General features: G+C 39.7%; 1 protein-coding gene across 1 annotated transcript in view; it reads left to right on the top strand.

Moving 5' to 3' along the window:
* The window catches only part of LOC129757714 (uncharacterized), a 468,755-nt gene that overhangs the window by 161,152 nt on the left and 282,278 nt on the right, over window positions 1-25,325 (top strand). The window contains 1 exon segment of the mRNA XM_055755003.1: window positions 12,833-13,937. Within this exon segment, the coding sequence (XP_055610978.1) occupies window positions 13,427-13,937 (511 nt within the window). The 5' untranslated portion in view covers window positions 12,833-13,426.

Genomic DNA, 25,325 nt, shown 5'->3' with positions numbered 1-25,325 from the left:
TGTCCACCGCAAATCCTGTTTTCTAAAAGGCATCCTCGAAAGTGCTCCGACACCGGCTCATTTTTCAATATTTTTTCTACGAAAAAAATACTAATTGTGTTTTTTACAATGCTTTGTATAATGCAAAATATTTGAATACATTTGTTTAAACGATAGCTCTAAAAAAATTCGTGAAAATGGTGTTTTTTTTACCCGTTAGACCCTACTCCCCTTTAAGATTGCTTGAAAACAGTCTTGATGAAGCAGCAGACACCCCACACACTGCTCAAAGACTGCTATCAGCAATAATTGATTTTGTATTGCGATTCTACTCTAGGTTACCCGACTTTCCCTTACCACTTTTTTGACTATGTATTTTATTAGTAGAAATGTAACAATCTGCCAACCTTTAGGGTTTTACAACTACATTTGATAATTTGGGAAAATTGTTTGCAGATATTTTTTAAGAACATGTTTTGAAAAGCAATCTAAACGTATTATATATTTACTTTTAGTTGAAATTAGATATTTATAATTCTTACTTTAATGCAGCAGTTACCGTGAAGTACGCTTTAAAAACTTCCATTTTTTTATTAAATAATTGATCAGAAAAAAATATTTTTTCTGTTTTACTAGTAGTTATAAGCTGATAAATATTTAGTAAGTACTTTCGTAGCATCCAAACCATTCAACACAGTCAATACTGAACTTGTTTTTTCCAAAACACTCCTTCATTAACATGTTGATATTTATCCACTTCCAAATCACTTATTAAAGTAAGGAAGTAAGTTCTTCCGTCTTTGCAGAGCTCCAACAAGTTGGTTCGTTTTGATTGAAGCAGAAAATGACAGACCAACATTGAGTCGCAGAAGTTCTTTTCCGCGTACTGCTACAGTGCCGGTACGTGTAGAGATACTTCGCAGGAAAATTTTACCGGAAGAACTATTCGAAACTTCTTCCCGTGCAGCTTGTCACCGTCATCTCCTGTAAGTGATTTTGATCACTGACGGACTATCTATAATATTAATGAAGTGAGTACCGATAACTGACAGCTAAAAAACTTGTTCGTGCTCGTTGGCTTTCTGACTTTGTTGGAACCGCTAGAATTTGTATCGATATGAGATGTAGTGACATTATTTCTTCAATAGATGTATATTATTTATTGGGTGAATTTCTGTACAAAAGAGTTGATTTTTGAAGTGTTAACCGTGTGCTTTTATAAACAGCTTGAACTTCTTTATAAAGTCAAAATAATTTTATTTTTTGTCCGGAATCACAACTTATTTAAAATTCGTCTAGCTTTCTAACCTTCAAAAATATTTCATCCGGAACCGCTCAAGTGGTTTTCGACCTTCCAAAACTCTTACAATCATTAATACCGACCCATGGCTTTTTCCAACAGCCATGCAGGGCTCGGGTACGATGACTCTTAAAGATTCTTAAAATGTTGTTAAAATTCTCATAAGCTGCTTACAAGTGCCCGTAAGCCTATTAAGTTTCGCTCAGCTGGAAAATTGTTACGTGTACCCTTGTTGAATGTTGGCTGGCTAGCTATCTTCGGGGCTTTCGATTCATTTTTTTTTCTCTTTGCTCAACAACGCTCACGCGCTGCAAGTTTTCACTCACATCAAACGGTTGGTGTCGAAACGGATGTGGAAAACCTTTCCTGGCCTTCCGGTTGGGTCCTGTTCCGTACTGATGATGATGTTGTCCCTTGGCACGCAACCATAAACAAAACCCCATTCTGCACTCAATCAACTGGACGTGGATGAATGAAGCCGTAAGTGGTCGAATGAATGGGCGAACAAAAATGGGTATTTATATTCGAGGTGACCGTTTTGGGGCCGATTTTCTCCGGAGACTCTTTATTATTTACAAAGTATTGTTGGGATTGCATTCCCAGTAGGAGAAAGCTTAATAGATTATTTATAGACGATTCTAAACACGGATAAGCATTATTAATTTCGAATCGAAAAGTTAGGAATTCAATTTCGATAATGATCTGAAAATGGTCTAAGCTGAAAACTTTTTGATTTAATTATAGACTGGCTCATTATTTCGTAAATGATACGGTGATTATCGATGCTAAAAACTCCATCCAACGACCGTGGAAAGGATTAAAATTTAAAAAAAAAATCCTTGCAGCACGTGGCGGTTGATATTCATTTTTCTATCGGTTTGATCCTCAGCATCCACCGGAATGAAAATGACTAGAAACGCGAAACATCTACCAAACAACGATGGCGGATGGGAAACGGAAAAATAAATGATAATATCGCTCGTAAAACTCCACTGGTCACATAATTGTCGCTTGACTCCCTGTCTGTCCGTTTTATGCGGAATGGGGGCGCGAATGGCGTGGATTAAATATCATCACGACACTCACTGTTCCTAATTAGCCGCACATTGCGGGTTTCCCCCCGTTTTGTCAACCAATAATGGTGAAGATTCCCCCGGGAGCTTTTCTTTATAAAATATTTGTGTTTTTTGGTTAATCAGAACGGGAAATGCAAATTTTAAATGGAGTGAACAAATAAATTAAAATTCGTTTTATTGTTGAATATACTATATCCACTATTTCTAAGCAAGATTTTGATACAACCCTGCTCATTCCAGAAAACGTCTGAACAACTTATTTCTGCCAGATTTTATTGTTTAGGTACAGTTCAACTTAAAACTCTGTGTATCGTGAGCTCCACTTTTAATAGCTTTTGTGTAAATGAGAAGCATTTCCCCAGAAAAAACGCAAAACTATCGTGCACAAATAGTGCATTATCCCCAACATTTCATTGAGCCAGTTGGCGAAATGGAAGAAGTAAGTGTTAGAGTGATCAGCAATTTGACTTGGAAGTATGGAGAGGAAAGCAGCTTCGTAGAGATATAAAATCTTAGTGAAAATCTTGTCCGGTGGACAAAATATTGGACCAGAAAGATTTGCGTGCATACGCCGCACAGTGCGGTGACCAGTGGACAAAAGTCAAAAAATTTAGTTTATCAAACATTATATTCAACTTTACCAATCGATTGGAAAGAGGTTGGAGTTTCATGAACGAAAATGCTTTTGACATATTTTTGCATCCTACACGCGCAGCATTGGGTCAAAGTCAATGCATTAAGAAGGCAAGAAACAATTATTTTTTTTCGAAAACATACACATTTTTTGAAACTTTTGTTTACCATTGACAAGTTTCGCAGCAAATTCAAATTCTTCGTTCTACAAGTTGAAGATTTAAACTCAACGCATGCCGTATTGTATTTTTTGAGTGAGAAAAATTAGTTTTTGGTCTTTACAGCTACCTCTGAATCTACCATTATTTTCGTAAATTTCATCAACAAAAATTTCTCAACTTCAGCTAGACAGAACAAATTCGCGTCACAAGACGTCACTACCATTTTACACTCAAATGCTAGGGAATTCCATCCTGATCACCCACCATGCTTGCTGAACTGCGTTTTTTTGCGCTAACAGAGATATGAGCAATTTACGGAGGGTCATTTTTACGCCACAAGAATGAAGTTTTTTCGAAAAAGAACCGCTGTGGTAAAACGAAAACCGAAATCAAGTGAATTTTTCTTCTTGTACTTATCAGTATTTTATTTAAAAAAAAATTTGAATAAAAATGGATTTTTGATATGCGGTTTTGGCTTTAAATCTCATTGAAAAATTATAAGAAGCTTTATCGTTTGAATTTTGAAATATTTTGACCTAAGATAAAGCATACATTGGCAAAATTCCTGTGAATTCCATATTCGCTTTGAAAGGTAATTGTTGTATTCAGTTATTTTCTCTATGTAACATTATCAGTACCAAACTTAATCATTCATGAAAGCAAATTTTTGACAGATCCAAAGGATCTTTTATAAGAAAGGTTGAAAGTCTTCAAAATATGGGTTTTTAGAGACATGGATTTTAAGGCTTAAAAAATCAAAATTGAGACAAAACCTTCAAAACACAGTTTTTCAGAAGTATTTTCAATAATTGAACATTTAAACAAATATTTTATCGAATTAAAACTTTTTACGACTTTTGTCCATCGGCTCTATGGGATCACCGCACTGTGCGCCGGTGAGAAAACGCCTCAGTGCAGGATGTGGTCAAAAACGTGGGTTTCCGTCCATCGCTTAAGGTAAGATTGGGTCTGAGGGCAGAAGCAGGAGAAGGCAAAGCCGACTCAAAACCCAGCTGCTTCCGTCAAACAAAGAGCTCGTGAATTATATGATCATCTGGTGTATGAGAGAGGCGGGCTAAATGCGCATACTAAGGAAAATACTAATTTTCTCCCAAACTTTAATAGATAAGAGTCTAAAAACCATATGCACATGAGCGGACGTCTGTTTTATATACGTTAGAGCAATTTTTCCGTTAAAATCTCTAACAGTTTTGGTGATAATAATTTTATAATAAAAGTAATCAAAGTAGCCGATTTACGAAACCGGACGGGCTAAATGCACATATTTATGTTTTGAGCTATACCTACTTCAGCTCTACTTGCAATATTTTCGTATAATTCAACTGAACATGGTAGAAACTTATGTTGAACATACGTCAAAGCTGAAATTTTGGCGACGTTTTAGATACGACACACTTCTCGTTGGAAGCATGGCTTAGGTCTCCACCTCCTAGAGGATCACCGACCACAGTTTTGTTTTGGCGACAGGTGAATGACTTCTTTCATGTGCACTTTGGGCACCTAGATTTACGAAAGCAAGGGAATTGGTTTCTGGGATTCGGATTCAGAAGGGGGAGACGAGATCTATTCGGGAGCTCTAGGAAAGAAGAATTAATTGTTCAACTTCCCGACCAGACTAGTTCGTATCGTTTAGTTCCGGTTTCAAAGTCGGACCTGATCAGACCAGCAGAAACCAAGCATCTCCTCCAAATGCACTGCCATAAAATTAACTACATTTGTAATGACTACAGTGATGATGAGAAGATTGGGGTAAACGGAACGGGGGTCACACTTTGATCGTTGTTCGCGATTGATTTATTTGTTGCTTCCTTCACGGTGGAAATTGGCCGCAAATCCAATCAGAATCCTTCTTTCCCGGTCTAACTAAAGGGTTGGGTCTCGTCCAACTATTCTAACCCCTAGCTTGCCTTGTAGCGAACAGTTAACTCCCCCTTCCTCGAATTTTCTCTCGGTACTTTTCGACTTCGTGGCGAAGTACGAAGTACGAATCCCTTTTTAAAGTCCCTTCCGCTTCTTTCCCAAAATAGGGAATAAAAAAGGAACTCGCGACCGAGTCTCATTAGCTGGGCAAACTAGGAAAGGGCAGGTGGTCTTTCATTCGGAATTGGCGCTTAAGCCACTTGCTCAGAACCGGAAGCGTGTCGGGCCTTTCGTTACAACCGGTTTTCGGATGAGCAGAAACCAATACTTGACTTAGGGACTGTTAACAGGCAAAGAGATCGTTCATTGAACATTCATTAAACATTACAACTTTTCCCGCTCTATCTTTGAATACAACTTGAGACTTATCATACAACTGGCATCACTTAAGCTAAACAAAACAAGCAAACGCTTTACGGAGTTGTACACAATGTTGTGTGACATTCGTCCTTAGAGTGACCAATTTAGTTGAGACACCTAAAACGAAAGTTTTATATTTGGCCACCCTAGCATTGTTTTGGTTTAACTTTGGCAGCACATTGAGCACAGAACTATTCTTCCGCAATTCTGTTGGTGCAAACGTTGTTCATCGTCGAACGGGTTACAATTTTCTGCGATGTGGGTCAATGGATGTTGGATTTTTAGAACTGTTAACGATGGAACAGGTAGATACTGTGGACAATCGACTGACGGATATCGGCTAAGGTTTTCCCGGGGCCGGAACTGGATCGGATTTAGGTACGACTGTAGCATGGAATTCACAATGGTTCTGGACTACAATACGCTGGACTACGATGCGCTGGCTGGCAGCCAGTAAACCGGTCTAAGATAGCTGGTGTCGGACCGTGACACCAGTACCATCCGGATTGCATGATGGGTCGGGAACAAGCGCTGAATCCGTCGGGAGGGGCCAATTATAAAGCGGGAAGTGATCAGCAAACGGCTCAGTGACTTCGAAGCATATGCTCATGCTTTCGAAGCTGTTACCGACTGGAAAATCAGTACAGCACGTCAAAAGTCCAGATTACTGGTGTTCGACCATGAACATCAGTACCAACCATCCGGAACGTATTGCTGAGCGGGAACGGGCAAATAACTTAAAATCGGAATGCTTTTCCTTGCTAAACGGGAGCTGGTTCGTGAGCTTATCGTCGGATACGGTAATGCAAGCGTGATCAGTGGTTTAATTCCAGGATGGGGGATAGCTTTAGCAGGAATGACGAACTCCTGGCTAAAATTCCACATCCTGAAAGAAAAAAAAATCAACTTGTATTATAATCGATTATGACGGGAGACATCATCAAGATACTGGACTACTGAGCGGGTCAACAAATCTGCCAGGCATGGGCATGAACATGGGTTTATGGAATGCTTCAAGTGAGCTGAATTGAGATACAAAGAACCTCAGTGATCAGCAAACGGCGCAATTACTCTCATAGTATCTTCGGTGTACTGCTGAGAATTAGTACTGGCCGCACGAACAGTACGGCAGGAGCCTAGATGGTTGGTTTCGGAAACAGTACGTCCCATTAGGGTCATTAGCTGGTCGGAACCGGGACAATTAAACTGGGATTAAAGAGTGGCTTGGATTGTTGCTCACTGGAACTGGTTACACGATGACAATAGCCCAGTGCAATTGGTTACTCATGATACTATGTACCCCTACATCAGGGCCCCAGGTGGATCTCTGGCCATAATGCCCATCCGGACCTTCAACGAAGGCTATACCCGTGATGGGAGACCACACTCGCGCAATGCGCTCCACGACAATACTCATTTATACGAACGTACTACTACTGGTCAGCGATGGGTTCACTCATCCGCGACCGGTGTAGGGTGACTCCTCCGTCGGGGAGCATCTGAGTAGTGTGCGTGCGATTCTGGCAGTAAAACATACATAGACTCTACCTTCTGCGTATGCCGAGATGCCGAGCTACCTGGTACGTCGCGCGCCTGTGTGTAGAATACCTCCAACGTTACCGTCGCGGAGTATTCGAGTTGAACGCGCCCTCTGCGATGGAGGCTGCGGGGAAAAGACAAGACCTTCTTCGCAGTCGCACTCGTAGGGGGAAGAGTATTTACGTCGCGGAGTACTCTCGGGTAGAGTGGTCTCACGTCGCCGTCGAATGAGCCACTCGAGTCGAGTAGGATGACATCACCGTCGGGATGCATCTCAGTCGCAAGCGTTAAAGACCCGTACGTGTGCTGTGACAGGCGCGAGTCTAGGATAAGCTGCTCGCGATTTGGCACACGGCGAGCAAAAAGCCTAGAGTTGCCAGCCCCAAAGTTGCGAGCCAAAGAAATGAGGAAGACCGGACCACGGTCGGAGTAGAATGCCCTTTCGGCGGGGGGCATTCGAGTAGTGTGCGTTCGATCTTAGAAGCAAGGATGGAAAAAATCGTTCACCAGCATGAACGCTAATGATTTTCAATCACCGCTTCTTTTACGATGGTAGCATTCGCATCGTCGAATGTGACCAGTCGAACGCTGATTGGTCGGATTGGAAATCCCGAACGAATGAACTTTGACAAACTTCGTGTGAACGAACCGAACACGACACATTCACCACAGTAACTTGGATCGCTTTTTATTTTCACCACGACGTTCGTTGGGTGAATTGATTCGCAAATGATTGACAACCACAATCACCAAACGATTGCAATCGCGATTGTATTGGCAAATGTTTCGCAATGGAATTTTACGGTAAAGAAATAGCCATCGGGTTTTTATTTTCGAGCTCAATTTGTGCGTTACGGCTCCCGCGCTCGTCTACGTTGTATTTTGTAATGACGTTATTATAACTTGTCTTAAGCCTAGTAGCAAAAACTACGAAAGGAATACAGCTAACAACAAATTACTTTCAAATTTTGGTCTAAAAAACATGCATGTTTAGTCCTTGTAAACAGTGAGCCCGATAAGCGCCTTTGAGTATGCAAATAGTAAATAGTATGAACAAAATTCAGGTATTGTACAAGATTATTTTTATTTGTAATTGTCATGAAAGTCGCATAACCTCCAAGACATTAACAGTATTTGATTACAAAAAAAGCAGCATGACATATGTACAGTTGAATCCCGCTCATCAGTTCCGGTTATCCGATCCTCCGCTTTATTCAAGACAACATTTTTGTCCAAAATCCATGTAAAAATGTTTTTTATCTTTGCGATATATCGTTAAGCTTTTAAATTGACGTCTCTGGCAAATTTAAAATCTAAACTTGCCAGAAACGTCGATTTAATAGAAAATAAAATCCATGTGAGATCCGAGCTATGCACCTGGATGATATGCAATACCAGAGCAAATGGCGAACGCGGTTGCCGTAACACACAAATTTAGCCGCAAAATAAACACCCGATGGCTATCTCCTTCACCGGGAAATTCCTTTGCGAAACATTCGCCAATACAAACGCAATTGCAATCGTTTGGTGATTGTGTTTGTCAATCATTTGCGAATCAGTTCGAATGTCCGTGGTGAAAATAAAAAGCTGCGGTGAATGCGTTGTGCTTCGGTTCGTTTACCCGAAGCTTGTCAAAGTTCTTTCGTTCGGGATTGCAATCGTAAGCGTTCATTTTGGTGTGTGAACTTTTTCCATTCCCGTTTGCTTTGATTGGCAGTTAGTACTGAACGAATTCACCACCAATGGCAAATTGATCGTTCTTCGATGCGATTTTTTCCATGCTTGCTTAGCAGTAATGCATACAAAGATATGACTCTACCTTCTGCGTATGCCAAGCTGTTAGGAAATTCGCGAACATTGTGCAGGATAGCTCCACTGCCGCGGAGTATCTGAGTAGAACGCGCTCCCTACGACACGGAAGCTGCGGGGATAAGACTTGACCTTCTTTGCAGTCGAACTCGTTGGGGGGAAGAGTATTCACGCTGCGGAATACTCTCGGGTAGAGTGATTGTCGTCGGCGGGTGAGTCACTCGAGTAGGTGTACGATGACCTCTTCGCCGGGAATCATCCGAGTAGTTTCGTAAAGTCCCGGACGGGTTTCCATTCGGCACACGGACGAACAAAGAGGAGAGGACCTCGAGCCAAACGAAGTGGAGCCAAGATCTCGAGTCGTTAGAGGAGAAGTCATTGATCTCTTGCAGTGGCCTCGAACAAAGGCGGAGCGCACGATAGTCGTGCAAACCAAACGAGTCTCGAGTTACGAGTAAAGGCTTGAATCGTAACAAGAGGCAGGGTATATATGCTGGAGTTTTGACTTGGAATTGAGTCTCCCATCTCAGGTACAGTCTTTGTTGCAGGACCGGATGGGAATTATGGCCAGAGGCCCCAGGTGGACTTTATGGCGTTGGGGTACATAGAGTCATAAGTCGACCAATTGCCATGGACCCAAAGTAGCATACTGGGGGGAAGCGATGGCTCGCCGTGCTTTGGAATGCAATCCGTAAAAAGGATCTACCACCTGGGTGATAAACTGATATAAAAAATACGTACTACTCCAACAAAACTCTCTCCCTCTACTGTCACGGTTCGCGACTCATGGAACAACTAGACGTTTGCCACTACTCGTGACTCGAGCACACACACATAGAATCTCAGTGAAACTTCATGTTTCTTTGAAGAGATTTTCTTTCCTTAACTCTAAGCGTACATCTTTCGAAGTTATAATGGCTAGCATCTTACAAATGCTAAAACCACTAGACCACAGAAAGTGTACTATGTATGCCATGACCGGGATTCGATCTCATGAACCTTGGCGTAGAAGACTTGAGCTTTAACCACTACGCCAAGCCGCTGGCTCTCGAGGCTCACATTCGGCTTGTTGTCACAATTTGAGACGTTTGTGAGGCGTTTATCTTCGTAACTCGAGACAATCTTACGCTCCGCCCTCTCGACCCAATTTAAGACGAAAATAACTTTCCTCTCCTCGTGTCTTGAGGGCCATCTTTCGTTCCGTCTTTTGACCCAATTTGAGACGAGCAGCAACTCGCTTCTCCTTCTGCAGACACGTTTCCACTCTGCACCACGGAGAGGTGGAACAGGTGCCTCGGGTCTAGGGTCAGTCAGATGGGTTCAGGCTACCTCAATGGGTTACAGTAGGAAAACGCGTCGGTAACAAAGTTGTTTCCTTGCGTTGGGGTCAGTTTTATCTCCGTTTCAAACAAGTAGCTATGAGGACAGGTATGGGGGCAGCTTAACGCAATGTCAGAAGTATCAATGATCCGGTGAAAGCTGCTCAATCCTTGTCATGGAACCAATGTTTCTTCAGACCATTTTCTGACTTCTGGATTGGGAAATAAAAACGACTTTTTTGAGGAAAACTTAAATCAAAGAACACATTCATTTTTCATTTATATTTACAGCTTTTCGCGGGAAAAAACTGTTTTATATAAATCTTAATATATTGGCAACACTTCACAGACAACATTGGGCAAACGCTTTGCCAGATTGTAAACAATTCAGTTGGAATTCGGTTCTAGAGTTATCAAAATTGTTGAGATTCAACAGAGATGTACCACCAGTTCTCGATTCACCTATTTAGTTATAGTTATAGAAGCGTTCAAAGATTTCGGAGACTTTCGGATCTATATTGGTCTAGACGTCTGTTGAGTATCCTTCAGCCGTTTCAGTATTAATCTGTTTGATGAGCGATAAGTTCATTGCAAACAGCCTTCTAGTAGCTCAAGGCCAGAGTACCTATTTTTGGCCCTGGGTCGATAAACTTCTAGCAGCTCTGCCTTGACGAGCTTCTAATACACCAGTCCAAAAACGTTCTAATGACTTGAAGGCCTTGTATGGCTATGTTGCAATCACATTCTTTTGGCTCGGGCTCAATGACCTTTTATCACCGATCACCTGTTACCGATTCGAACCTTCCAGTCACTCTGATTCGATGACTTTTTATCTGATTACCAGTTTAACGACTAACCAGTGGCTCCTGGTCTGCAACTTTCAGTTACTTCTTGTTTCGGCTAGTAGTCTGGAAAGAACTTAATTTCAATATTTATATCCATATATTTAGTTGGGTGGATTGATGTCCTTTTTGTCATAATCCACCCCGTTGTCCCGATACCACTGTAGTACCTCTTTGCTGTAGTGACCAGGCTTCCGAAAAGTACTGGCGAACGACAGTATTCTTGCGAACGTCGCACGTGCACCTCGATGAAAGCTTTCCGAATATTTCTTCCCCGACAGTTTTAAAAAGAGCGGTCGTGCGATGTACAGCGAGGCCTCGTTTTACCTCATGCGAAAGTTTGTTCGTGGGTATGAAAGTTTTTTAAGCTTCGTGACAGTTTTGGGAAAATCTTCGTGAGAGTTTTCAATGCGTTGAACTTCGCATGACGGTACTACCTACTCCGTCCGACTGTAGCCGAGATTCGCTTTGGATTATCATCCACGATCGGGCCGAGTAAATTTCGAACGAGCGTAGCTATGAATTTCTTTCTCGCTTAAAGGGGGGAGGGGTGTGATCACCCCGATCACCCTCCTCATAGGACCCCATAGGATAGAAGGTAATCATATCGCCTAACTTACACCGGCACCACACATCGCGTTTCGCCTCGGTCGTATGCTCCTGCTCGATGGCTCGTTCGATCTATTCGAACCGAGCAGCAGCGCATACGGCCGGGCATGGGTACGGTATGGGGACGACAGTCAACCGTGACAGTCCTGCCCAAAACTTTCACGCGCTGCAGCCGACAGTTAGATGAAATTATTTTAGAAACAGGAGGCCTGAAGAAATGAAAACCGAACTGTCGGTTGGGTTCGCTACAGCTTAAAGCACATCATTTTCGGCAGCGCAAGCTTTGAGCCGATTGTACAGATACAGCCTGCGTTCCCGCACGTGTGTGATGTAGCCGAAGCGTTTCGATTCGTTACCGACGGTACAGCAGCAACCGAGTGGTAAGGAAAACCGAGACAGTTTGTTCGACAAGAAAAAGGCTGTCATAGCAAAGCTGTACTTTTCGGAAGCCTGTGACATCTTGCCAAATCTGGCCAAAACTATACTAGTCCTTTGTGAGATCTTATGTACGGGAGAATACGTTTTCTCAGGCACTCATCCTTGTACATCTTTGAGTACATGGTCTTGTTTGTCACAAAAACCGGGGTTTTTCGTCCGCAGCTGCAAACACTTTCTTGCAAACTTATCGGCAACAACGAATTAAAAATTTCCGGAGACATCACACCGACCAGTGGCTTTATAAAACTTTTGGCCAGGAAGCTGCCCAAAATCCATCTTACGGAAACGTTTGAGAACGCTGCACACGGTCAATTTGACTATTTTTAACGCTTTTGCGATTTTTGAACCCGACCACGACGGGCTTTTGATGTGAGTGTCCAAAATCAATTTTCGTATCGGGGCTTCCATCACGTGTAACTATTTTTAAAAAATACGAATCGTAATGAAATTTTCAGCACTGATAGAGGGAACATTCCAAAACAAAGTACTGTCAAAACATTCTAGATCCGACAACTAGGAGCGCTATGGTATAATATATAGTCCAGTCCAGGCGTCCAGATATGAATTGATCTATGATTTAACTGTTGAGATTTTTTATTTTTAAAGGTATCGATTCTCGTGAAGCAAATGTACTAAACAGTGTTTTTTGGGGCACAAAACTACCTAAACTGAACTTCAAAGTTTTTTTAATAGAATAGTTATGACTTCCAGACTCAACATCATTATTCTTTTATGAACGAAACCCGATCCCAAGCTCAGACACCAGACAATCCTTTTTTCTACATATTAATGTTTTTTTTTCTTCTCTCTATTTTTCTACCCACAGTGATTTCTTGCATCGCCCACGATATGGCAAACAATGAACACGATCTTAGAGCCGGACCGGAAGAAAATCCGCCAAAAACACCCAACCCAGGCTGGGCGGCCCGACGACCTAGCTAGTAGGATTGGCAACAAAACCCAACAAACATCAAAATGGACGGACAGTTTTCCGAATGGTTCAGCAAAATGATGCGCGAAATATATCCGCCAAACATTATGCGGTAGATCTGAAGCATAACAAAAGGCTTCTTTCTTTAAAATTTTTGGGAGTCTTGAAAGGAGACAAAAAAAGTGGCAGCCATATAAATACCACCGCTGAAAAAAACGCTACAACAAAAAGCAACTTCAGTCATATCAATCCGTGTCCGCCTGAGAGCCGCCAAAAGTTTACAATAAAAAAATAATAATAAATGTATAAGACAAGGCGTGCCCATAAAAAGATCAGATAACGCAACTGTTTGGGATATTAAAAGTCGGGAAAAAAGTGAAAGGAAAAAAAACAACTTGGAGCTCTTTTCCCGCCAGTTGTTATAAATTTGAAACGCCTCGACGTTTAGCGCGGCGTCGCGATCCGTCGACCAGCCAAAAGATTTTCCACATGAGCCGCGGATCGAAGCGAGGCGCCGCCGTCAGCCGAAAAGTGCTGATTTTCACGATTCTCTTCGTCAATGTCATTGTCCTGCTCGAATTTCAGCCATTCCTGTCATCTGTCGAAGCACGTGCCCTCTCCCAGCTGCCAATGACTTCAAAAATAACGACCACAACAATAACAACACCATCATCATCATCAGCAACAACATCAACAAAAATCATAAAAACCAAACAATCCGGCACTACATCATCGTCTAAGATGACCCCGGGGAATCTGCCTAAAGAACGCGAAACGACGACGACCAGTGCCAATTCTTCTTCTGGTTCTGGTGATGGGCTGAGGTCGGAGGATTATTTCCCTATTCTGGTTGTGATACAATCCGGCAACACCGGAAGTGAAACTGGTGCTGCGGCAATCAAAGAAACGCTGAGACAGGAGTTTCATCAGTTTGTACAATCGATTCCGGGCCAGGAGCAAGATGAAAGCTGCCGAAGGGTGCGATTTGTGTCCTGGGAAGGTAAGAAAGACTTCTCATAACTAGGTGCTGATCATTTGAACTTTTCCAATCTTTCTAGACTTTGCTTTACTGCGAAGTTTTTGAATTTGTAACAAGGGGCCTATCAAACAAATTACTTTTATAAAATAATCTTGAATCGAGAGCTTCCTTTTTCCTGGGGTTGAGAAAATTGAAAAAAACGTTAAATTATCACCGAATCATGAACTTTATTCCTTCACAGAAGAAGAACCATCCTGAAAAACCATCATTAACATGGAATAATTGATTTAAAAAAAAATTTGTTCAAATTATTAAATCCAAAATTCCTTTCTTTTTATTTTTTTCTATCTTATTACTTTCATTGCGAACAAATTCTGAAAATAATTCTTTCAACCATATGATGATTCGTAATTGCAATTTAGAGAAAATCGTGTAGAAAACAAGCATGTACCAAAATCTTTTCTATCAGAAGCAACGAAAAACTCTGTTTGCGTATGCAAGTAGCATTACTATCGGTAAATTGATGATTACGGGCTGAAATTGGAAGTTTCCAGAAAAATTGGAATTTCAAATATAATTTCCAGTTACCGCCATGGAAAAAACAGCTTTCATCACCCTTTTTTTAGTTCAGTGACTGAAATCTAGTTTGCGCTGCATATCAAACAGTTTTGCTGCAATTCACCAATAAAGATTGAGATTTTAAAATATTCCTAACATTTTTTCACTTCACTTCAGGCGTCAAGCTTTGGAACTTTTTGCTTTAAGTATGTAGATTTTTCAAAAGGCCTGTTTCCTGTATTCCCAAACAAAAAGTCGCTTTATTTTCAGAGAGCTATCATTTTAGCAATCCTGGTCAGGCACAGCAACAAAAATCCCAGAAAAAAGGTTTTTCCAACTTCTCCAGCCTCACAGCATCACAGCTTTCTGCTCCTTCAGAACACTCGAGATAGGTACTAAATTGAATGGGATTAAAGTCTTACGATGTTATACTGCAGAGCATCCTCCTCTCACCTGACTACCTTCTACTGACCAACTTCTTCTCCGATCCCCCCTTTTCTTCGACGCTTTTCAAGGGTCCTGGTTTACCTGCCCAATCGACATTAGAAGCTAGGAGGACACATTTTCTGCTCGGAAGGCTCTTGCCCAACCAAACCAAACTGACCCATTTCCCGGAAAGAAGAAATCCAACGTCTAACGAGCAAAGCTTCTCGAAAGTCCGACGTCATAATCATTGAGGGTTGGTCAAAAATCGACTCTCCCAATCTGGAATTTTTCTCAAATAAAACCGGGAAGAGACAATCCCGGTCGATGCTGTTTCGGAGGGCCCCCAAAGGCACTAAATATTCAAAGGTGAAGTGGCGACGGCTTTCTGAAAATCCCAATCCTTGGCAGTTTGTTTCGTTTCGAAGAATTCGCCCTCCACAAAAAGGCGATGACAGCGAAATTGGATTACTTTCTTCGTGTATCTTTTGGTTCCTGGTTTTTACTTTTTTTTTTACTTATTGCCTCTTTACAATTCGGTATATCTCAAATGTGTTAAACCAGATAAAGCAATTACCCGCGACTGACTAGTTGAGAAGGAGCTGTAAGAAAAGGGAGGTAGTTGCTGACTTATTTTTAACTCATGAATGTGTAGGGATTAACGGCAAAAAAGAAACAAAAAGTAAGAAAGTAAATCACCAAGATATGATTGTATCCACTCCTTTCAGTTATTTGAACCAAGATATTGGCTAGGCAAGGTGTTTCTTAAAGCTTGATGGCGCAATTTTGAAAATTAGTTTAAATTAATAAGTGAAAACGCGAAAATAAGGTAATCATCTTGAATAATGAAGAATTTAATCACCGTTTGTTATGTTTCCCAATAAACTTACCGCTATTAGTGGTGAAAGTCATGTTATAACATTTCAAGATCATGAAATTTTACAAACGGATAGAAAATAAGGAGATATGAAAGATACAGAAAACGAGCGAGTAGAATTTTATTTAGAAGCAATTTCATCACAAAACGTAATTTTTGTTCGGCACGGGCTAACTACTATAAAGTTGTTGATACCGATTCCGGACATCACTCTCACCAATAATGCCGATACATTAATAAACTTTCTTTAATAATTTCAGTCATTCAAAGTTCATTGTTTCTATTTAATGTTTGCTAGTTTTTCAACGATTGCTTAGCTTAACTTGATTGACTATTTGCAAGCTTTCCAATGATACTGTCGATAAATCTACCTGTCAGTAAAATATGTGCTAAACAAGGACTACATGTTCGAAAAATTGTTTATAATTGTCTTTTCTTATCATGACTCCCACCCCTAAAACATTACAATCACTTAGTTTGAATCAAACATATGTTTATTTGTTATTTGGTTATTTTTATCAACAGATCACATATTGATCCAAATGATAGGTTATAAATTAAAGACAAACTACAATTACACGGAATTTACCCTATACTATACTTAAAGCACTAAGGATTCTTCTTCGGAATAATTCCTTCGAAACGTCAAAATCAAAATGATCGGAGAAGCGGTTAAACGTCCTTATTGTACCAATTAGCGCTGTATTAGCTCCGTAGTTATTCTGTCGGAGAGGAGCAAAGAGCTGAAGATTACGATTCCTCAAGCCTCGGGATCGCACGCTGAGTTGGAGAGCTTCTAGCAGTGCAGGGCAGTCGGTTCTAGAAGAACGCAAATCGGCAACAATAGAGGCCCGTGTTGCGGTCCGGCGGGCCTGCAGCGTGTCGATGCCAGTTCAGGTTCCGGAGAGCGAAGCGCAAAAAACGCCTCTGAATGGCCTCGATACGCTCCGAGTCATTTTTGTAGTAGGGGCACCATACAGCCGAGGCATATTCGAGGGACGATCGAACCAAGCTGCAGTAAAGACTCTTGAGACAATAAATATCCTTAAAGTCATTTGTCATGCGGAATAAAAGACCCAGGCATCTGGAAGCTTTATCGACGATGTAGTTTGTGTGGATCTTGAAATCCAGCCGTTTGTCTAGGATCACACCAAGGTCTTTCACATGCTCAACTTGTGCAATTGCCTCATGCCCAAGAAAATAATCAGCCGATAGCGGTAGCCGCTTGCGTGAAAACGAAATTACCGTGCATTTGTTGCGATTCAAGGGAAGACAATTGACATCAAACCAGGCGGCGAAGATGTTAAACTGGTTCAACAAGACGTTGACATCTTCGGGGCTGTTGATGGATTGAAACAATTTCAAGTCGTTGGGTGTACGCCAGTTTTGGTCCATCGAGAAGCAGCAGCACGTCGTTGAAGTAGATCAGGAATATGATGGGTCCTAGGTGGCTCCCTTGAGGTACTCCAGAAGAAGCAGGGAATTGATTGGAAAATGATTCACCTGATCGTACAATAAGTTTCCGTCCTACCAGGTAGCTATGGAACCATTCCAGTAAAGAGCCGCAAATACCGATACGATCTAGTTTGGCTATGGCTATTTTGTGGTTTACCTTGTCGAAAGCTGCGGTCAGGTCGGTGTAGATTACGTCGGTTTGAGATCTCATGGCAAAACTGTCTTGCACGGAAGATGTGAACGTCAACAGGTTTGTTGTTGTAAAGCGTTTGGGCATGAATCCATGTTGTTCTTTAGAGAAATAAAAACTGCAATACGAGAAAAATGGATCTAATACAACCAGCTCAAACAGTTTGGCGATCGCACATAGGGCAGAAATACCGCGATAATTGTTGACATTCCCCTGTCACCTTTTTTGTAAACCGGAAACATGTAAGCCTCTTTCCAAATGGAAGGGAACGTGGATTCCGATAATTGGAAGATTCGTTTTATAGGAGTCAGCATATGTGATATATAGCGTTTTAGAAAAGTCGCTGGAATGCCATCCGGACCTGCAGAAACACTGGATTTCAACTAAGCAGTCGCCTTCAAGACGGTATCATCATCGATTACGATGTGATGAAAGGAAGTGCTCTGACGTGGGACGTTACTAGCCGCCATAGTCATCTGGTCCGTGGATATTGAACCAGAATCAAAAGTACTACGGAATTTGTCAGCAAAGAGGTTACAAATATCAAAGTCTGAGGTCGCCGACTTGTCTTCCAAAAACATGTAGGACGTCAAGACCGATTTTTTCCGTTGGTCCTCAATGTACTGCCAAAACGATTTGGGTCTAGTTTTAAACTCACGCTGAATCCGGATAAAGTAGCCCTGGTAACAACGCGTGCATACTTTTTTATAAGCTGCGTTAAGTTTGCGATATTGGTTTTGGCGTGGAGAGACTTGTGCCTCAAGTAGTAGCGGAGGGCTTTTTTGTTGTCTATGTGCATGTCATAGAGTAAAACTCATCTGAACAAAAATATTTAATAAAAAAAATGGCATTTGTTATTTTATTCTTTTTTTTCTTATCATTTATCAAACCATTAACGCTTGAAGTTACGATTTTTTAGATGATTTTAATCGCCGTTATTTTAATGATTATAATATTAATGACATGTTCGGCGGAATGAAAAACTAGAGAAAATTTTATTTTATAGAAATTTGAAAGAAAGCTGGATAGACAGGCATTAGTGCGCCAATAGGAGAAAGCTTGATAGGTGTTGAAATTTTAGGTTAGAGGGCATGTTGATGAAAAGCTCCCATGAATTGTCTTGAATTGACAATTCATGGGAGCTTTTCATCAACATGCCCTCTAGCCTAAAATTTCAACACCTATCAAGCTTTCTGTCAATTCAAGACAATTCATGGGAGCTTTTCATCAACATGCCCTATAGTCTAAAATTTCAACACCTATCAAGCTTTCTCCTATTGGCGCACCAATGCCTGTCTATCCACCTTTCTTTCTAATTTCTATAAAATAAAATTCTCTCTAGTTTTTCATTCCGCCGAACATTCTATTAAAATTATAATCATAAAAATCACGGCGATTAAAATCATATAACAAACAATCTTTGGCAAAATGAGCGCAGATGTGGTCTAGCGGATAGGCTGGCGCGAGTCTGGTTTTGATATGCCAGGCGTGCTGGGTTCGATTCCCGGTATCGGCAAGAAAACTTTTGGGTTCGAATCCCATAAGTGGCCGACAGGTAAGATGTGTTTACTCCTATAACTGACTATATAATTAGAATGTTCAATCAGTTGCCAGCTGGCCAGGTATATACACGGATGCCGGAATACCTGTAAGTAAACTAGCCCACCTGATTGACTCGTTCTTCCAAAATAAACCTACATCAACACAATACATTCACTCCATAACAGTTCATACGAAGCCATAGGTACGGTGTACGCGTTGCATTGGAGATTTGTCGAACTTAATAATCTAAGAATGCATGTGAGCACATACTTAGGCAGAAACTGCGGTGAGTCCGTGCACCCATGGTGAATAACCAACATATATACATACATACATAACAAACAATCATTGACAAAAAGAATAAATACCACAAGAAAATTGTAGTATCTTGCCCTTCCATACCCATAATACATTGAGACTCAGACCTAGGCTTTAGCTCATCAGATTGAGATTGAGAGCAACCCGTTCAGACGTATCTTCCTCGACGACCCTCTACCGTATACAGTACAAAAATACGGTTCAAAAATTGACACTTGGCCAAAAGTATGAACGCGGAATAGATAAAATGTGAAATGCGAAAAATCGACAAGTAGCAACTATTCGCAGCGAGAATCTGAAAAATGGCAACGTGTCGCTAGAACTGTTCTCGCATAAGGAAAGCTCAGTAGGCCCATGGGTTGTTACGTTTTTGCTCGTTTGAAGTGTGTGTAAAACCACGCTCTCAAACCACTGGGCTCGCTATACATGGGGATTCTCTTTCTCAGTTTCTCATGTTTAGTTAGCTAGTGCAGAGCAAAGGCGGGACAATTCATGGGAGCTTTTCATCAACATATGCCCTCTAGCCTAAAATTTCAACACCTATCAAGCTTTCTCCTATTTGCGCCCAAATGCCTGTCTATCCACCTTTCTTTCAAATTTCTATAAAATAGAATTCTCTCTATTCACGCGGCCGACAGTGCTTGACAACGATAACAGCAGTTCTGTCAGAAGTTGTGATTTACGACGGTTTGAACTTTTGCACCTCTCCTACTACGAAGCGGAATTAATTTATCAGCTGAATTAATATTAAAAGTCTTATATTATGTTTTAGCTTTGAAGCTTACGGCTATCAAATCTTGGTGGTTTCACTTACGTCATCCGAACACTCTCTATTTTTTCATTCCGCCGAACATGCCATTGAAATTATAATCAATTTTGAAATTTTGCAACGAATTAAACCAACTATGAAAATATTTGAAAATTTTCCTTTGGAGATCAAATATGAAAACTTTTCACCTACCAAAAAATGTAGTCAGAAAAACGGGTGGTGGTCGATCAGGAGCAAAATAAAAGAAAAGTTGTCTCGTTAGAATACCAAACCAAAATAAAAAAAAAATTAATTAAAGTCTGATTTTGATTTAATTGCATTTTTTTTTAATCAACAGGAAACTCGGAAGCGAAATTCAATTTTTTTTTTCGTATTCTCTGTCCAAATATTTTGGAACCGATTTTGTACCGGATACCTAGAGCAAAAATCTCAATTTCCAAGTTTTCCTGATGGGCGATTAAAAAACATCAAAATCGTTAATAGCTAATACAAGAATGTATCTTTGTACCCTTGTCACAGATATTGAGTTTCTCCCAAGTTTACCTTAAATACCAATTAAAGGTTTATGATCTATAAAAATGGTGAATTTTGGCCTTACACAAATTTGTGAAACTTTTTAACTGTTGTTATAGTAAGCTCATGCTTGTAAATGTAAAATCGAATATTTTTTCTGAGCTCCATTCAAAGAATATGGAGCAAAACTTATAGGCTTCCTTCTCCATTCATAACATGAGAAATCACACCATCAAAACCAAAAGAAAAGCATTTGTCACAAAAACTAGGGGTTTTGCTGGATCGAAATTAACTAAATGATTTGGGTTAAGAAGATACTGTTTACAGCAGGGGTGAGCAACTTTTGAAGCCACGGGCCAATTTGAATTTGAAATTTTTGCGGCGGGCCGCACTCAAAATATAATTTATCAATAACTAACAGAGTTTACCCTATAAACAATTTTTGACAAAATCAAATCTGAAAATGGAAAAATAAAACGATAAGGTTTAAGAAAACTTAGATTTTACAAAGATTTTTCGATTCGAGTCGGACAATACAAGCCAAAATTGAATAGCTACAACACTTGGTGTATCTTGATCATTTTAGATTATTCTTAACTTTCAAATTAATTTGCATTTTTCTGAACATCCGTTCTTCCAAATAGTGACTTCATTTGCTTCCCTTTGATATTAAAAACGAAAATTTTTGAAGGCCTTTATTTGGTTCATGAAAAAAAAGTTTTGACCATTTTTTGACAAAAATCCTTGTTTTCTCAAACATATGTAAATATTTGTAATCACTTCCAGTAGAAATTTTTCTTGGACGAAATCACAACGCTAGATTGAAGTTAGAATTATATGTATTTTTCAAGGAAAACACTGTCTCTACAGAGTGCGTTGAAAGTTGGATTGTTATTTATCTTTAATCGCTTTTTTCCAGCGAGTGTATTGGAGAAGTTCATCCACAATATAAATTTTTCCTGAGCAAGACTGTTAAAACCAAGAAAAATCCATAATTTCTAAGATTTTCAAGCAAATGTTGTTAAAAATACAGTTAGCATTCTAGCTTCCCATATTTTAATTTTCAAGCAAATGACTAGATTTATCGAATTTTGGCAAGATTTTTCTTTGATTTTTTTAAACAACATATCAAAAATTATTACAGACTTTTTTGGAAGAACCACAGAGTAACAGATTTGTTTTGTCAAGAACCTACAACTTTTGATGCTGGGTCATGCCGATAAGAAATCTAAAATTATTCACCCAGCCTTTATTATCAAATTTTTCTTATCACCGTTATTTTTTATTCAAAAACAATAATAAATATATTGTTTTTTTTTGCCAGCATTTGAGTGTTGAAAAAAAAACTAATCTTATTCCCAAAAAAAAACTGCTGAACATTTCTATCTTACAGCTATATCATTGTTCGGAATGAAAGTATAATGACTTTACCAACAAATTTTAAAATACCGGTGATCATTTGTAGTCTTTCGATTTTTGTTTGCTATTCCAACTCGCTCTTTTAGATTTTGATTTTGCAAGTTCTAGTTTCTTTTTTATATTACGCAAGTATAAACAATATTTTACTCATGATTTATGCTCATTAGACTAGTGAACTTTTCGGCTTTTTTCGCTGATCACAACGCCACTTACAGGGTTTGATCCTCATTCATTTTCAAGTACTCTGGCCAAATTTGAGCTCATTTGAGTAAGTTTCCAGCGTGCGCTAGGAGTTTTATTGATAAAAGTCAATTTTTCTGGAAAATTTCCGTAGATGTGTTCTAGCAGGCTGTTGTTAATATAAAATGATAATTTTATAGTGTTCGGTAATTGGTATGACAAGCATTCGTATGGACCTGTTTTAGATTATTGACTAAATCAAACCGAGCTTAAAATCAGTAGTAAATAGAAAAAAAAATATTTTCGATATAATCTTTTCATAAAAACATAGCCTTATTTATAACCTTTAATTTGATGTATAACACATAATCATCGCAAGAGTGCTAGCATAGTTATTCAAATATCTATGCAACAAATTTGATTTGTTAAAATATTTTTCATTCAAGTTTGCTCCACACCAACTTGTGCACAAGAAAGGATATTTTATTCAATTAAGTACCCCATGACGGGGCCAGGAGTTAAAAAAAGCGCGCGCTTTGATCAAGTTGTAAGCAAGTCCTCTTGATGCCACGTTTTGCAGGTTGCATGATGCTAAAACTTGAATGGAGACAACATTATGATTCAAAGAATGTGATGTGAATGTTTGAATATCTTTGCTTGTACTGTTGCGATAATTAAGTGTTATACATCAAATCAAAGGTTATAAATAAGGCTATCTTTTTATGAAAAGTTTATATCGAAAATATTTTTTTTCTATTTACTACTGATTTTAAGCTCTTAACTTGTAAGTAAATTTTCTGTAAAAGTTGGTAGTTTATGAATTTTTAATTTTTCTCGGTTTGATTTAGTCAATTATCTAAAACAGGTCCATACGAATGTTTGTCATACCAATCACTGAGCACTATAAAATTATCATTTTATATTGACAACAGCTAGCTAGAACACATCTACGAAAATTTTCCAGAAAAATGGACTTTTTTTAATAAAACTTCTAGCGCACACTGGAAACTTACCCAAATGAGCTCAAATTCGACCAGAGTTCTTGAAAATGAATGAGGATCAAACCCTGTAAGTGGCGTTGTGATCAGCGAAAAAAGCCGAAAAGTGAACTAGTCTAATGCTCATGCTATATTTTAAACCCTTCCATAACTTTTTGAAAAATAGACGCACTGGAAACTGTTTCTAGTGGAAAATGTTTTTGAAAATTGAACCTTTGATAGTGTTTATCACCATGGTTTTTGATTTTCCTGATAGAAGCAATTGGGTCAAGAAAACCTGCCGATTTGGCAAAAATATTTTGTGCCAAAGGCAAAGTTTAAGTCTTTGGTACAGTTAATTTATTAATTGAAACTTTTCAATCCATTTCTAATGGAATTCCCTGATACCTTTTAATTACTACAACCACCGGTGATGTCTACTCACTTACTATGACTTAAGAAATGATATTGTCTTGTTCTGTGTTAAATGTATAATAATCCTACCTTAAGCAGAACGTTGTTAAGGTCTGCACTATAGCCAGGCACTGGTGCAAAGGGCCGTATTTTTCCTGGCAACTCGTGAGATTCAGATTATACACACGATTTTTAAATTTTCATCCTGTATGGGATACCCCGCTTCATGCGTTGATATGAAGGTGCAGTGGTTCTTGTGTGTGATGGAAATATGTGTGGAATTCTTTGATAGAAATGCTTTCTATTAAGGTTGCGATATCAATCTGAGAGGCTTAGATTTTATGGAATATTTAAGCAGCACTGATTTAGATATTCTAAATATAGGAAATAAACCAACTTTTGTTAGGTGTGGCAGAGAAGAGGTGATTGACAACACACTTTTTTCTAAAACAATTTCTCAGGAAATTTCAAATTGGCATGTGCCTAACGAAGAATCGATTTCTGACCACAAGTTTATCTATTTTGAACACTCAGGTGAATTTTTAGAAAAAATTACATTCTGAAACCCAGGAACAACTAATTGGGACCTATATTTGGAGCATCTTGCTACTAAATTTCATGGATATACACCTGAAACCACTACTCCTCTTGAGTTGGAAGAAGTGGTTGCAAAAACCACCGAAATTATTTTGAATTCTTATGAAGAATCGTGTCCCTTACGAACGTTGAAATTCAACAAAAACAGTACATCATGGTGGAACTCAAATCTCAGTAAATTACGCTAGAACTGCAGATGCTCTTGGAACCGAAGGCGCACGGAAGGTTTTGATGCCTTCAAGTTATCTCGCCGAGCTTACCGGAAAGCAACAAGAGCTGTCGAACGCTCAAGTTGGCAGAGCTACTGCACCAACATTTCAGGCTTGCAGGAAGCAAGTACCTAGGTTAAATAAAGTCTTAGCCAAATCAAAAGATTACCAGGTTTCATACCTTGAAACGACGTACTGCACAACGTAGTACACAATATTGAACGTAGTTTTTCACAGAAAGAATCATGTCTAGGAGCATTTCTAGACATAGAAGGAGCATTTGATAATGTCTCGTTTACATCAATAACGGATGCGGCACTACTTCATGGAGTGCCTGGTGTTATAACTAACGGGATTAGCGCAATGCTAAGTAACAGGAATCCTCATTTGTCTTTAAGACAGGCTTTAATTACAAAAGTTAGCACACTTGGTTGCCCACAGGGAGGTGTACTATCACCTCTTTTGTGGAACCTAGTTGCAGACGGCTTGTTGAGAAAATTCAATGACCGTGGAATACCAACCTATGGATTCGCAGATGATTATCTTCTGCTGGTAAGAGGTGTTACAGTTGATTTTTGGAACCTTTTTGATGGTGTGATTTGAGGAAAAATACAGTAAAAAACCCAACCCTTATAAAAAACAAACCAACTTGTTCGACCAGATTTGGCCCACTGTATCGAACTTATTAAAAAAAACCCGACAGCCCACAGTCCACGAAAAACTGGAAAAAACTGGTCCTGTCATTTGGAGGAGAGTGGTGCTTCGACTGGTGCGCTCACGATTCACGAGCGCACAACTCCTACTACAGCACTAGAGGCTCTGTTTTCTATCAAAACGCTACACTTGTTCCTAAAACAGGAAGCCTTCTCATGTGCTTTTTGTCTACAGGCAGTTGGTCTCTGGCTGTCAGGTAATATTGAAAGATCATCGAGTCATACAATGTGTGGCCTGAATCAGTTAGTTTAAAC

This window comes from Uranotaenia lowii, chromosome 3, assembly GCF_029784155.1.
Source record: "Uranotaenia lowii strain MFRU-FL chromosome 3, ASM2978415v1, whole genome shotgun sequence".
NCBI lineage: Eukaryota > Metazoa > Arthropoda > Insecta > Diptera > Culicidae > Uranotaenia > Uranotaenia lowii.
The sequence above is the reverse complement of the archived record's forward strand: the minus strand, read 5'-3'. Positions and strand labels throughout refer to the sequence as shown.